This window comes from Phyllopteryx taeniolatus, chromosome 16, assembly GCF_024500385.1.
Source record: "Phyllopteryx taeniolatus isolate TA_2022b chromosome 16, UOR_Ptae_1.2, whole genome shotgun sequence".
Taxonomy (NCBI): Eukaryota; Metazoa; Chordata; class Actinopteri; order Syngnathiformes; family Syngnathidae; genus Phyllopteryx; species Phyllopteryx taeniolatus.
Genome location: NC_084517.1, coordinates 23,151,289 through 23,166,765, shown reverse-complemented (window position 1 = coordinate 23,166,765; position 15,477 = coordinate 23,151,289). Strand labels below are relative to the sequence as shown.

General features: G+C 50.8%; 2 protein-coding genes across 5 annotated transcripts; both read left to right on the top strand.

The window, feature by feature from the left end:
* Nucleotides 1–134: 134 nt before the first annotated feature.
* On the top strand, nt 135–7,793 carry LOC133466478 (WAS/WASL-interacting protein family member 2-like). 4 transcript variants are annotated; one of them, XM_061750236.1, is made up of 7 exons: nt 135–270; nt 2,155–2,202; nt 2,277–2,403; nt 4,001–4,336; nt 4,414–4,563; nt 5,642–5,743; nt 5,870–7,793. In XM_061750236.1, the coding sequence occupies exons 2-7, from the start codon at nt 2,173–2,175 to the stop codon at nt 5,908–5,910; spliced, it is 786 nt and encodes a 261-aa protein (XP_061606220.1). In that variant the 5' UTR covers nt 135–270; nt 2,155–2,172; the 3' UTR covers nt 5,911–7,793. The 4 variants fall into 4 exon arrangements, with proteins under 4 accessions (XP_061606220.1, XP_061606217.1, XP_061606218.1 ...); XM_061750233.1 differs by having other exon boundaries at nt 3,998–4,336; XM_061750234.1 differs by lacking the exon at nt 135–270 and adding an exon at nt 721–859 and having other exon boundaries at nt 3,998–4,336.
* Nucleotides 7,794–8,748: 955 nt separating this feature from the next.
* On the top strand, nt 8,749–14,571 carry utp18 (UTP18 small subunit processome component). Its single transcript, XM_061750221.1, has 13 exons — nt 8,749–9,161; nt 9,261–9,424; nt 10,397–10,492; nt 10,578–10,642; nt 10,765–10,880; nt 11,884–12,009; nt 12,160–12,334; nt 12,402–12,502; nt 12,595–12,685; nt 12,783–12,906; nt 13,258–13,432; nt 13,505–13,647; nt 14,428–14,571. Exons 1-13 carry the CDS (start codon nt 8,988–8,990, stop codon nt 14,450–14,452), a joined length of 1,575 nt encoding a protein of 524 aa, XP_061606205.1. The 5' UTR covers nt 8,749–8,987; the 3' UTR covers nt 14,453–14,571.
* Nucleotides 14,572–15,477: the final 906 nt, after the last annotated feature.

Genomic DNA, 15,477 nt, shown 5'->3' with positions numbered 1-15,477 from the left:
GGAGGTGACAAAGGAGGAAGAGGAGGGGAGGCGTTGTTCGGATCACGTACTCAAGTCACAAACGTCTTTTCCCGTCCGTTTTCTAGCGGGAAACAGCAGCCAATTATAGTGCGGCGGCGCGTGTCCCGGAGCCAGTAATATTGGAGCAGGGCGTGTCCTGCCTAGAAACTACGTGGGAATCCTACTAACGAGTGAGGAGGCGAGTGAGGAAGAAGAGGCTAAAGGCTAATCGCTCGAGCATGCGCACACGGGTCGCGAACTCGCGCACAGGTGGGTCGGGACCACGGGACAGCGCGCACGCGAGCTTGCTAACTGCTAACGACGGTCAACGAGACCGAGCCTTAACCGCAGTCGAGAGCTTTTCTGTTTCCTTTGGGTTGCTAGCTGCTCCACATGGATTTGCACGCGCATGCCGCACACACTTACGGTGTGTGCGGGCATGTTTGCGCGTATGAGCGTTAGGCGTGTTCCAATACGGCCTTGTACTCCTGAAGGCTGCCGATACGAGCCACTCTCCTTCCTTTCCTTTGGGCTTGTGGCCCCATCGCGTCCTCCGTTTCCCACGCAACGGCCCTCTCCACATCCGCCAACCTTCTCTTTGCCCTCTCGCTCTCTCCGTCCTCGTCGTCCTTTTACTCCCGCTCTGGACGTCCCGTCTGGACGTGGTCCAAACCCATCCAAGTCTGCTCTTTGTCCCCACAACATGGAACCTTGGCCGTCCCTCTGACGAGCTCATTTCTAATTTGATCCAACCCGCTCACTCCGAGAGCGAACCTCAACGTCTTCACTTCCGCCACCTGCGGCTCTGCTTCCTGCCGTCTCTAATCCGTCCGTCGTGGCCGGCCTCACCGCTGTCTTGGTAACACACCTGACGCCTTCCGCCACCTGTTCCAACCTGCTTGGACCAGTTTCGTCACTTCCATACCAAACTCACCATTGCTAGCTATTTCGAGTCCTCTTCTCTTCCCCTTGTAGCCCTCTCCACCCCTCTGATTCTTACTTCGGCCAATCTTCATTCTTCTCCTTTCCAGTGCACGCCTCCACCTTTCTAACTTGTTCCTTCACCTGCTCCCCGCTCTCACTGCAAACATCGTGGTCTGCGGGAATTCCAGTCTAACCACATCTGTCAGCCTTTCCATCACCACTGCAAACAGGAAGGGGCTCAGGGCTGATCCCTGATGCACCTCCACCTTCAACAACTACAGCACATCTTCCCATCTCTATCTGGCCAACCTGTATAGATCTTTTTCTTCTTCTTTAGTGTCCAACCTGGCATACATGTCTTCATCTGCCTTTTGTTTGGCCTTTGCCCGACGACGAAGTTTCTGCAATGTCCTTTTTTTAAACACAAGGTGTCACCACAGAGCCACCAAAGATGTCAATATGACTGCTTAGGTGTCGTTAGGGCGGCACGGTGAACGACCGGTTAGAGCGTCTGCCTCACAGTTGTGAGGACCCCGGTTCCAACCCCGGCCCCGCCTGTGTGGACTTTGCGTGTTCTCCCCGTGCCTGCGTGGCTTTTCTCCGGGCACTCCGCTTTCCTCCCTCCCGCATCCCCAAAACATGCATTCATTGGGGAATCTAACCTGCCCGTAGGTGCGAATGGTTGTTTGTTTGTATGTGCCCTGCGATTGGCTGGCGACCGGTTCAGGGTCCTGCCCGATGATAGCTGGGATAGGCTCCGGCGCGCCCGCGACCCGCGTGAGGAGAAGCGGCTCCGAAAATGGATGGATGGAGGTGTCGTTAGTGTTTCCATAAATCATAGCATTTTTGTATAAATTATATCCATTTTTGTCCGAAGACGGCAACCCTAAAGATTTTTTTATTTTTATTTTTATTTTTAATCAAGGTCGGGTAGTCATGTCCGTTAGCGCAGGAAGTCCGCGAACATGTTTTTGGGGTTTGGTCACGTGACGTTCCACATACGGCGGATTATCTGTCGTCGTGTTAATTGAAGTTGTTTGTATCAAAAGTACTCGTGGTATTGGCGACGACTCAAGTGTGAATACTCGTACTGGTGTCGGACATCCGTAGTGTGCGCGCGTGTGAGAAAATGAGCATTTGCAATGCTGGATTTGAATGTCTGTCATGACGCACGTTGTTGCGCTGTTTTATTTTGAAAAGCTCACGACGGCTCTCGTGGTGTGTCCTCAGGTGAGTGACAGCAGCAGGATGCCCCTCCCACCACCACCCTTCACTCAGGTACACGCAAAGTACTCACAAATACGCAAACGTGATGACGATATCGGTGATGACGTGACCCCGCCCCCTCGCAGGCCAACCGGCAGAGCCCGGAGGAGGTCAAAGGTGGCCCCGCCCACCTACTCCCGGACCTCCGCCAAGGCACAGACCACCCCTACTTCCGCCTGTACCAGTACCTCCACCAGGGGGCGCCACACAAGAGTAAGAAAACAAACAGGAAGTCACATGAACATGTTGTGCTCGTCATTGACTTCCTGTCAGTCACTCGGGGTGCATCTCATTTCTGGATTTGGAACTTCCCAGGTCCTAGCTCCTCCATTTCCATGCTAGCTCCTCCTCCCAGACGTTCAGTCGAGGAGCGAGGCGGGAGGACGTAGGAATGTTTGGGACAAATAAGACCACCGTTCCTCGATGACGTCGTTTCACGGAGGCGTCCACGAAAGATGACGTCACGTCATTGACGTGTCACAAATGAAATGTCCGCGTGGCTAAATGATTACCATCACCAAAAATGTCCACTTGATGCTTTATATATTTTGTGGGATTACATTAAAGTCAAATATAATCAACACTGTTACACTTTACAACTTTGGAGATGCAAAGATGATCGTGATTGGTCAATCCCCATCACGCCCCCCCCCCCCCCACCACCACCACCACACGGACACAGCGCATTTTTGGAGTGACTCGTAAATATATGTAATGTATTAATATGTGTTACGTTGAATGCAAGGAACTGTAACATTTTTATATTCTTTATGTTCCCAAATGCATTTCACAAACCTTAGACATATGTGGTTGGTTAGGCGTATCGTAACCGTGACGCAGCCTAATTAAGTGATTTTAGTATTAAATACTGCCACAAATATAACAGACGCTCATCAAAATATGTATATTCCCATTAAAATAATCAATGAATGAAAAAAACAAGATGAACTATTTAATTTGAAATTCCGCTCCGTGCGTGGACATTTTCAAAGCTACAGGACTTCAATTCAGTTCAACTTGATTTGTCTTTTAAAAAAAAAATATATATATATATATTTATATTTTTTGCAGGCAGGTAAAAAAGTACGATCACATACAATCAACAACAACACTGGAGAGGGATGAATACATGATAAACCCATCGAAGCGCAAGGGACAACCGGAGGCAGGAACATTATGTTTGTGTCCGTGGAAGTCTAAAAGTTCAAATGTAATTGTGTGATGGCTTGAGTAACAAAAGAAATGTTCACCCTGTTTGATTTTGCCTTTGGCACTCTGAACCTGCCGCCCGAGGACAGGAGCTGCGGCTCGGCAGGTGGCCGACGATCAGGACGGCCTCGGAGCGGACTCTCCCGCCAAAGGTTGTTGACGGGTCGGATAGTGCGACGCCCGTCATTTGACGTGCTGCTTGAACTGCATGTTCTAAGCTTGTTTATCACCTAACGTGAGGCGGAGGATGCGTCAGATGTCACCGCTCCTTAATATGGCGGGTCGCGTTCAGCGCTTTGAGGAGCGAGGAGCGTTGCATTTGAGGGACTTGAGATGCACCCGATCCTGTACTTCCCGTCTGGGGAATGACTTCCCGTCACAATAAGCGACAATGTATCTTGTACTTCCTGTCTTGTCTATAACTTCCTGTCTCATTAGCGACGATCTATTTTGTACTTCCCGTCTGGGGAATGACTTCCTGTCACAAGAAGCGACAATGTATCTTGTACTTCCTGTCTGGTGAATGACTTCCTGTCTCATTAGTGACGATCTGTCCTGTACTTCTTATCTGGTGAATGACATCCTGTCTTGCTGCTAGAAGATTGCGCGGCCGGTGCGTCGCCGCCCCGCCCCCCCCGGTCCGACCGTCTCCATGACGACGCTCCGAGCCTCGCCCCGCCCCCTTCTGCAGGCTCCTCCCCTGTCCCGCCTTCTCACCGCCGTCGGAGTCGCCGAGGCCACGCCCCCTCCCCGCCGACCACTTACAACCGAGACGAGCCCCTCCCACCGGCCCCTCCCGTCCAGGCCCCGCCCTCCTCTCTGGCCCCGACTACCTACGGCGGGGAGGTGGCGCTTCTGCGGCGACACGCCTCCCCTGGCGGCAAGAGAACCTCCCCCTCGCCCGTCTCTCCCTCCCACAGGCCGGCGCCCCCCGCAGGTGAGAAGCCTTTCGTCTTCATCCCATGACCTTCGCATGACCTATGACGTTCACTTGACCTTCTCTTTTCCCCGCAGCCGCCAAAGAGGCTCCGCCCCCTCCTCCGTACAGGACAGCGGGTAGCCCCAACCGGTCCTCTGACCCCCCCGTCAGGGGTAAACCCCCCCCTCCGCCGCCCCCCCCTCTCCGCCATGGACACGCCTCCTCCGTCATTCCGTGTCTGGGTGGTGAGTTCTTACAAGGCGCTTGAAACGATGAATTTAGCTTTGTTTATTTGTCAAGACCTTCTTTGATTTGTGGGGGCGGCTTTCCTAGTTTGTTGCGTGTTCTCGCTGATGCGCATTGCTTCCACTCACAACATGTGGTGGGTGGAGGCGGCCCGTCGGAACCGGAACTGGCCCCATATGTTCGTGACATTAAGTTTCAATGATTGCGCATACATACACATTCGTCTATTGATTTTCATCTGAATCAACTTTTCCTCTTTGTTCCATTTCTAGTCCAAAATGTTGACATTTCCTTTTTTGGGATGTCCCATTTTCTGAGCCGCTTCTCCTCACGAGGGTCGCGGGCGTGCCGGAGCCTATCCCGGCTGTCATCGGGCAGGAGGCGGGGTACGCCCTGAACCGCTCGCCGGCCAATCGCAGGGCACATACAAACAAACACGCACATTCGCACCTACGGGCAATTTAGAGTCTCCAGTGAACCTACCGTGCATGTTTTTGGGATGCGGGAGGAAAGCGGAGTGCCCGGAGAAAAGCCACGCAGGCACGGGGAGAACATGCGAACTCCACACAGGCGGGGCCGGGGATTGAACCCCGCGCCTCGGAACTGTGAGGCGGACGCTCTAACCGGTCGTTCACCGTGCCGCCATTTTCTCAACTTTGTGTCAGTGCGGTAGTCTCGTCTTCGCTGTGAAGCCAGCGTTCACCGGTCGAAATGCAGATATTTGATTGGCTGAATAAGATGGCCTAACGGCATGTAATTGGTCTGCGCCTTTCGTCAGCCGCTAAAGCCAAAAATATTTGCGCCGCAAAACAGCATTTGGTCCGGACTCGGACCGCGCTCCACCCGTTAGTGAGCGCTATTCGAGATGAAGCTTTGATGCTTCAACGTCCCTCGGACATCTCCGTTCCTTCACCTTCTAGTCAGCTAGTTAGCGGCTAGTCGGCAGCTGGCTGTGAGTGTAACAAGTGGTCGTAATTCGCTAGGTGTCATCATGCGACTGATATGTAAAGTTTGTGTTGTTGCTCGACACGTGTCATGTGAAAGTTGTTTGTTGTTGTTGTTGTTTTATGTCCTCAGACGACTTTGAGTCCAAATATTTGTTTCATCCGCTGGACGACTTCCCTCCTCCAGACGAGTATCGACACTTTGCCAAGATCTACCCCAGCAAGGCCTACTCAGGTCACAAAAACAACAACACAAATAAATGTTATCATAACACAAACGACAATGTGTCTGCTGCATGATGAACACAGGGGGGCGCTAACACGGCTAATGCTTTTGTGTGTGTGAATGTGTGCGTTGCAGCCATGCGAGGGGCTCCCCCGTTGCCCCCGGTGGGCAGGTGAAGACTGCGCTGCCCTTTGATGACATCATCGCATCCCCCCTCCCCCATGTGAGTGACCATTGGAGGGAAGCCGCGAATCGGATGAGACAGTCTTCCCGTTTCTTCCTCCTCCTGAGCAGCCACACTCGCCCACGACAGATGCCACGTGAATGCTTAGAGTCGCATTTTCAACACACTTTGCGCGCTAACGTTGTCCCCTCGCTAGACTAACTTGTTTTGCCTAACATTGTCACATCGCTAAGCTAGCGTCACCCTGCTAGGCTAGCATTGTCACCTGGCTCGTGTAACCTTGTCATCTCACTAGGCTATCGTTGCTAGGGCTAATGTCATCACATTGCTAGGCTAGCATTGTCACCACACAAGGCTAACATTATAACCTCGTTAGGTGAACGCGGCAGCGTCGCTAGGCCAGTGTCACTAAAGTTGTCACATCGCTAGGCCAAAGTCACATTAGGCTAACGTCAGCACATTGTTAGACTAACGCACTGCACTAGGCTAACGTTGTCAAATCGCTAAGCTACTGTCACATCACTTGATTAATGCGGTTATGTCGCTGTGCTACAATTGCTAGGCTAACACAGTCATGTCATGAAGTCCGCATCACCTTGCTACCCTGACATCGGTGTCACCTGGCCAAGCTAACATGGTCACGTCGCTAGGCTAATGCGGCGATCCATCTCATTAAGACAAGGAACTTTCTGGAAGAATTTCAGCAGGCTGGGACAAGAAGTGGAGAGTTCTTTGACTTGTCATCCTCGCTGTGTTGGTTTGTGGCATGCGTCTTTAGCTCAACTTGGAAAGGTCATCTTACTGAACCTGATTTGATTTTGAAAGGTAGACTCGCGTACGCTCTTTTCCTGTGCCTGTGGTCGTGTGACGTCAACTTGTGCTTTTACTCTAGCTGTAATCATGAACATAACAAAAGTATCCGGTCGCTTATTTAACAAGTAAATCATGAAAGCATGTTCGCTGTGGTCTACATTCGTAAGAGTCGGGAATTCACCACGTCGTCCTTTCCGCCTGCCTTTCCAAAGCAACCAAAATCAATCAACTTGTTTCATGATTACGCTCACACGAGATCTACTTTGTTCTTTATATTTTCGACGTCTACGGTATCCGTACGATCGTGTTTATTGAACGGAGGCACGTTATTGATTCGAGATTATTTGCCTCTTGTCTCTGGTTTGGCACCTGAAGAGAGACATCTTCACAGTATAGTAGAATCCCTGCAAAAGAGTGACCGCTTCAGCCGTTTCTCTTTCGACTGTCCCCCTCAAAGAGGGCAATGGCGTTCCTGAGACCAATTACAGGGCATTACGTCGTCTGGGTAAGCTACGGGACGAGGCTGCTTGTGTAATGGCAGAGCTTACGATCGCCTCGTTGCTTTGGGGCTCGGGAAGAGGGCCGGACACCAAGTATCGGGAAGAGGAAGTAGCTGCGCCGTTCCAACCGCAAAGAACCAATCAGGCGTAGGGGCGGTACTTAAGACGCGGGATGTTTCGGGGCTGGGCTCGGAGCGAATTTAGCTTTGCCAGACCCGCAAATTCACCGCAGCTTCACAGGAAACGGAGCAGCGGGGGATTGCAATTGTCCGCTTCTATGTTGCAAATCAAATACAGACTTAGTGGACAGGCTTGTCTTTGCTTTCTTGTGGGCTCTCGTTCACAAGCCGCCAAAGGATTTTCGTACTTTAAACGCATATAATATATTGAGAACGAACAAGCGCAACGGATAAGACCAAAATATTGTACAAACAGTATAGAAAAATAGCATAACAACTGTAATAATACTCACACACACACACACATCTGCGAGGGATTACTGACGGCGGAAATGTAAACATTCCATCAAATGAAATAAAACATGAGCAACTAGACAACCAAATTGCGTGTGAATGATGAAATGTTGAAAATATGATTCCGTTCTGAATGATGTGGATTTAATGAGGGAAATGTGGAGGAAGGAGAGAACAATGTATAGAATGTCGGTGAAAACGTGGAACGTCGAAATGGGAATGTTGCGGACCTTTTTTGTTCAACGTCTCATTGGAAATGAAGTGGGAACGAGCGGTTAGCACATCTGCCTCACAGTTGTGAGGTTGCGGGTTCAGATCTGAGATTTTGCATGTTCTCCCCGTGCCCGCCGTGCATGGCTTTTCTCCGGGGACGCCGGTTTCCTCCCACATCCTCCAAAACATGCACACGAGGTTGATTGAAGACTCTAAATTGCCCGTAGGTGTGAATGTGAATGTGAATGGTTGTTTGTTTCTATGTGCCCTGCGATTGGTTGGTTGAACTGGTGACCAGTTCAGGGTGTACCCCGCCTCTCGCCCAGAGTCAGCTGGGATAGCCGCCAGCACGCCCGCGACCCGCGCCTGAGAAGCAGTACAGAAAATGGATGGATGGATGGATGGATAATGATAATAATAATAATAATAATAATAATAATAGTGTAGACCAGTGGTGTCAAAGTCATTTTTGTCACGGGCCACATCGCAGTTATGGTTCCACTCGGAGGGCCGTTATGGCTGCAAACCCATATGAATGTATGATTGCCTCATATTATTACATATACACAAATTAATGGATCATTACAGTAAAAAGTGTTTGTTCAACTACAGTATGGATCAATTTGATTTTTAAAGTGGGGTTGGTAACAAAAACGGCTTGCAATATCTCAATATTTTTAAAAGTGAAGCCAATTTGGAAGTTTGGTATTGTCGCAAGAAACACAAAGTCGATGCACACTCTCGCGGGCCACATAAAATGACGGGGCGGGCCGGATCTGGCCCCGGGCCACCAGTCTGACACCTGTGGTGTCGAGCCTAACAAATCGTGTGAAATTGCGAAGGCTTCCGGCAAGCTTTTCGTAACTTCTCGTTGAACGTGGGCAAAGCATTTCCGCCTTTGAGCACAAGGGGGCAGGCTCCATTTTGTGAGGCAGCCTTGAGGCTCACTTCCTCTTCCTGGTGACGTCACCGGAAGCCACGTTCCCACGTGCGCTAACAGCCTGACGACTGGGCACAAGTAGAAGTCAAGACGTTTGTCGACCACACGAGACTCGTCTTCGGATCCAAACATGGCGGCCAGGAAGAGGAGCGCGCGCTCGTTGGTGGAGGACGCGGACGTGCCGACGGAGGAGGCGCGCGCACGCCGGAGGAACGTCAAGAGTTTGGCGGTGTTGCGCGCGCACGAGCCTGCCGTGCAACAGCTGGAGGAGCTCGTGTTTGGCGACGTACACGCGCCTCTGCAGGTAACGCGCGCTCATATGACGTCATCACGCGGCACTTCTGAATATCAAAAATCATTTGGGGCGCGTGCGTGCGTGCGTGCGTGCGTGTGTGTGTGTGAGGATGAGGATGAAGAGGAGGAGGCGTTGCCACACGAAGAAGAAGAAGAAGAACCAGCCAAAGAATTCTTCCTCCAATCAGAAGAGGAGACACAAGCTCATTTCGGTCCTCCGCCAATCAAACGAGCAGCTGCTTGGACTGATGAAGATGATGAACTGGATGAAGAGTAAGTATGTGTGTGTGCTCGTTGTTCCCATTGCAGCTGATAGTCGACATAGCAAAGGTCTGTTCCAGGGTCAATCCGTTACTGTCACACGTCTGTGTTCCTCGCCCATTTTCAAATGAAACTATATTTTCAATTGACTCTCGCTGATTTGCTTTTCACTGCATGCCCTTGAAATGAACTTGAAAAGTGTCTAAGTCCACAGTGCTCCATTGAAACGAACTGTTTTAACAACAAAAATGCAGCAATCCGCATGGAGCGACGCGTCGCCTTCCGGTCAAATGCGGTCCAGGCGCGAGTACAAGTCGGACTGTATATAGTCGGCAAGTACCTGGCTTCGACCGGGATACGCGGAGCATTTCTTAACTTCTGCCCCTCGCACCGACGCACTATTATCAAGACCGTTGCTCTTTTTTGCCGCATTCATTTGGAGCTGACTGTTAGCCGCCATTTTGTTTCTAGCCAGCGCTGGGGGTGGGCGACAGCCGGGAAGCAGAGAAGCACGTGCGCGTCGCGCTGGGCCGTATGGAAAAATAACTTTCCCATTTTATATCCCAATAACGATATAGCGCGACATCCTACGTTCTCGGTTATTTGGAAGCGACGTTAAACAGATCTGTCGCAAATGAGAAATGCATCCAGTAGTGCTGCAGCTATCGAATATTGTAGTCATTGAGTATCTGGCTGAGAATTCTATCAAATAATCGAGTATTCGGATAAGCTCAATTAGCAGTGATGAATATACGCAAGAGAAAATGACGCATTTCGCTTCATAATCAAAAGCGATTGGTTTCCTTTTTAGATCATTTTTTTTTTCTTGAATTCACATTGCGAATAGCAGCAAACTGTATTTTCGTGTCGACAAACATTTCCCGTGAGGCAATTTCAAGCAAAAATAAAAAATATTTTCAGGAGAAGAATTCAAAGATAGTAGTCGGCTAAGCTAATGTTAGCATGTGTGTGTGTGTGTGTCAGAGTGGACATGCAGCATCGTTTCCGTAGCGACCTGATGCGAGGAGACGCCGAGTCCAGCATGAGCAAGAAAAAACTTCAGCAGAGGATGAGAGACCAGTCAGTACACACACACACACACACATTTGTCACGTGCACACACTCAAATCACGCTCAAGCGCACGTGTGCACGCGTGTGCGTCAGTTTCCAGAAGTCGATGGGCGGAGCTCCAGCCTGGGCTGTCAGCGGCGACAGGAAGTTGACGAAAGGTGAAAACAAAACAACCGGAACGTGGTCCAGGAAGTACTCTCATGTTGTACTCACAAAGTACAAGTTGACATACTTGCATCCAATTGGCTGCTCGTGTGTGTGTGTGTGTGTGTGTGTGTAGATGATGATGATAATGATGATGATGATGATGATGACGAGGAGGAAGACGACGACCTTCTGAGGAGGACGGGAAACTTCGTAGCGTCTTCGGACATTTTGTCCAGCGGCGTCCTCAGGGTCAGTGCTCACGCGCACACGCGGGTCACGTGAATCGCGTGCATCGTCTTTGCATGCTAGCCCGGCCCGCTGCCAGCTCTGATGGTTGTCGTCATGGCAACCGGACACGTGGTTTGTTGCGGGTCGTGGCGATCGCTCGGCAACGACCGCGTATGGCGACGCATGGCGACGGGTCCAATAACAATGCGCTCGTCGTGGCGACTGTACGTGTGTTCTGGTTGTCACGGCGACCAGACGCATTGACGAGGTATCTCTCACGATGACGGACGTGTTAACCTTGTGGTTGTCATGACAACCATGCACAGTTTTGGTCAACTCAAGACAGTAATGCCGCGATGAGCGCAGCTCGACGTGCTTGTCGTCATGATGACAACACGCTTGTTCTTGCTGTCGGGGTAACCATGCATGTGTTCTGGTTGTCATGGTGACAGGTGTGTTGATGCATGGTCGTCACGGCAACCATTCATGTTTTCTTGTCATGACAACCAGATCAGTGCGTCTGGTCAGTAACAGCTTTGTTGATGTACGGTTGTCATGATGACCAGATCCATCGACTTTGTGTCCGTAACGATGAGTCGTGTTCATGTGGTTGTCATGACAACTGTACATGCAGTTTGTCGTCGTGACGATTAGTGTTGATGTTGCCGTGACAACAAGCATGTCTGGCTGTGTTCACCGCGGTGACCCGTACGTGCGCACGTGTTTGGGCTGCCATAGCAACAGGTGTGTTGACACATCGTTATGGCAACCGTACACGTCGTATTTGCCAGATACGGTCACCGTGTTATGGTCGTCGCGACGACCGCATTTATTCTCAGTCGTGATGACCCGCTACGTTGATGTTGCGGTTGTCATGGCAACAGCCGGGCCACGGTCCTCATGACGACAGGTGTTTGACTTTGAGGTCGTCGCGACGACCGTAGACGCGTTTCGGCGGTCATGACGACGGCTACGTCGACGGAGAGGTCACGAGCCTTGACGCCCTGTGGTCGCTGTGCGCTAGGTGAAGCGGTGTCTCCACGCCAACGCCGCGCGGCCATCTTCCGATCGCCTGACGTCCGTGCGCTTCCACCCGTCGGCTCAGGTGCTCTTAACGGCCGGCCTGGACTGCTCGCTGTCAATCTTCCAGGTCAGTAGGTGGCGACACCGCAACCGTTATATCGGCGTTTTCATATAGAGGACCTAGAAAATCCTTTGAAGCGAGTGGGCAGTCGCGTTCCCAATCATTAATCGTTCCCGACCGCCCAATCGCGACATCGCTAATGGGAGTGCGCCGCAGGTGGACGGTAAAACCAACGCCAAGATCCAGAGCGTCCACCTGGAGCGCTTCCCCATCCACAAAGCCAGCTTCAGTTGCCAGGGCGACGCCATCATCGCCACCAGCCTGAATAACAAAATGTTCTACATGTACGACATGATAGAAGGATGCGTCACCCCCGTACAACACGTCAGAGGTACGCACACGCGCAGTCGCATAGTCAGCAATCGCACGCGCTCACGTGTGCGCCGGCGTGTGTTCAGGGCTGCACGAGGCCCGAGTGAAGGAGTTCTGCGTGTGCCCTGATGGGGGCGCTCTGTTGCTGACGGGAAGTCGAGGATACCTGCACATGCTCACGCTCAAGGTGTGCGCAGAAACGCTTCTCGTTAAACTTTCACAATGACAGCAACGTTGCTGATGAAAGCTTATGCGTGTCCACGCGTGTGCGTGTTTCAGACCAAGGAGGTGGTTGGCAGCATGAAGATGAATGGCGAGGTGGTGGGCGTGGCTCTGAGCGGTGACGGGCGCAAAGTCTTTGCCAACTCAGGCAAGTTGATCATATGACTCGGTGTCATCATCAATGACATCATCACCATGCGGCTCGCGTGAGCGAATAACGACATTGCGGCGCTGACCTCACGCAGAGGACGGTGAGGTGTACGTGTGGGACGTGCGCAGCAGTCGCTGCGTCAGCAAGTTCGCCGACGACGGCTGCGTCACCGGCACGGCCATTGCGGCGTCGCCCGACGGGCGCTACCTGGCTTGCGGGTAAGGTGCGCACGCACTTTTGTCCACACCCGCTGTCGCCACGTTACATAACGTCATGTCACATTATGTAGCATGGCACGCCACATTTCGTAACATGTTATGTCACATCACGTTACGTCACGTCGCTACATTGCGTATCATGTCACGTCACTTCATATACAGCATGTCGTCACATGATGTAGCACGCGACGTCACATTATGTAACATGTCACGTTACATAACGTCGTCATATTACATCATCCTGTCACGTAATGTGACGTCACATTACGTCATATGTCACCTTGCATCACATCATGTGACATCGTGCCACGTCACCACTTTATATCACATTGTGTTATTTTCCCGTTTCAGCTCACAGGCGGGCGTGGTCAATGTGTACTCGCAGGAGGCGTGTCTTAACTCGGCCAATCCCAAGCCTCTGAAGGCCATCATGAACCTGCTGACCCCCGCCACCGCGCTCACCTTTAACCCCAGCGCGGAGATCCTGGCCATCGCCTCGCGACACCAAGACGAGGCCGTCAGACTGGTGAGGGACAAATAGGATGATGGTGATGATGGCGATGGTGGCGATGGTGCTGATAAACGATGATGTCATCAGGTTCACGTGCCCAGCCTGAGCGTCTTCTCCAACTTTCCCGCGTCCAAGAGGAAGTTTGTCTATCGAGCTTCCTGTCTCGACTTCTCGCCCCACAGCGGTTTCTTCTCACTGGCCAACAACAAGGGACACGCCCCCCTCTTCAGGTCAGACAGCCAATCAGAAGCGCGGCTCTCAAAGAGCACGAGTTGTTAACTTTATTAAATAGATACATTGACATAAAAACTCATTCATAAAAAAAACAATTAGAAGCATAGAGGAGGGATCAAAATAAATTGAAATCTAATCTTCAAAAGAAAAAACAGATTAGATGTTTCATGTTCGTATAAAACTAGCGCTAAGTGGGAAGTAGAACATTATTGACTGTGATGTATGATATCATAACATGGACCAATTACAAGACAACCGATATGTACAGTGTACAAAACATCGGAATAATGAGAATTCAACCGACGTGAAAAGGGACAGTCTAAAAAAACATAGCAGTTCTCAATGTCGTCACCAAAATTGATGCGGACGTCTCAACTCATGCGCACTTTAACTTCTGAAAATATCAAATCGCCAAAATGGATTTTGTTACGCCTTTTCCTCATTAAGCAGCGAAAATATCAAATCGCCAAAATGGATTTTGTTACGCCTTTTCCTCATTAAGCAGCATTAAGCTTTTTCTTTATAGTGAGCGCCTATGGAGAGGAAAAGGCGTAACGTGGCCAAAATCAGTAATATTGGGGTTATCGAGTTAAGATGTCCACATAAATGTTGGTAACAATTGATCGCAGTTTTGGGACATCGAGCGGCTTTTTTTTACGGGAAGCCTTTTAGACCGTCCCGAATGAAAATGGAAATGTGCGCGTCTCCTTTGAACAATGAGTCATGTCACTGATTCGCCTGTGCTTGTGCTTGCGCGCGTGCATGTGTGTGTGCAGGCTGCTGCACTACAGGAGCTTCTGAAGACGAGGAAGAGGGCGGAGTCACGGCCGGAGTCACTTGTGTGCAAAGTCATCCTAGCGTGTGTGTGACGTGCGCATTTGTTTTGTTTTCCTAATCATGAAATAAACTTTCGTATATTTTCTTGGTCTTCTGATCGTTTGATTCCGACTGCTAGCTTAGCTCCTCCTGTTTAGCGTGTTGTTGAAGTGCGGCGTCGGCGGCCGTCGATCACGCCGACGACGGGACGTCAGTCCGAGTCACCGAGGTGCCGCCGACCGAATGAAGATGCGTACATGTATACATACACGAATGTACGTATAAATGTATTTATATCGGCCGTTCTACAAAGCGTTGCTCGAATCGGTCCTGTGTTCGTCCATCGCGGCCTGGTTTGGCGCTGCCACAAAATAAGACAAACTCCGACTGCAACGGACAATCGGGACTGCCGGAAAAATCGTCGGTACCCGCCTAGCCGCCCTTGAGGACTTGCATGTTGCCGGAAGAAAGACGAGAGGGTGCAAAATCCCCTCGGAGCCCCCGCATCCCGCTCAGCACCTCTTGCAGCTCCTTCCCTCGGGTCGGCGCTAGCCAACAATGCATCGACATTCCGACAGCTTCTTCGCTCTTGCCATTAAATTGCTGGAGGCGAAGTGACTCTCCGTAGTGTGTTTTTATGTCTCCAAAAAATAAATGGCCATCTATTGTCGTACTAGAGCGACACAAATTCCTTGTGTTTTTGACATGCTTGGCAAATCAAGAGGATTCTGATTTCGGGAGCTCCGACTTAGCAGTTCTTTGAGTTATGAGTCATCCATTTTTCTGCTTTGCGCTGTGAGCCAAAATTTGAGCTACGAGCGAGCTTCAAATACCCCAGCGCTCGAGTGAAGTGGAAAAAAAACCAAACGATGGCGGTAGTGTGATGGCCTGGCATATGGGCGAGGAGACCGCAGTCACACACACATTTTCAGCTTTTCTCCAATGTGACAAACTGGCGCTCACGGAACAAATTCAACTTGGAAGTCAAGGTCAAACTGTGGAATTCTATA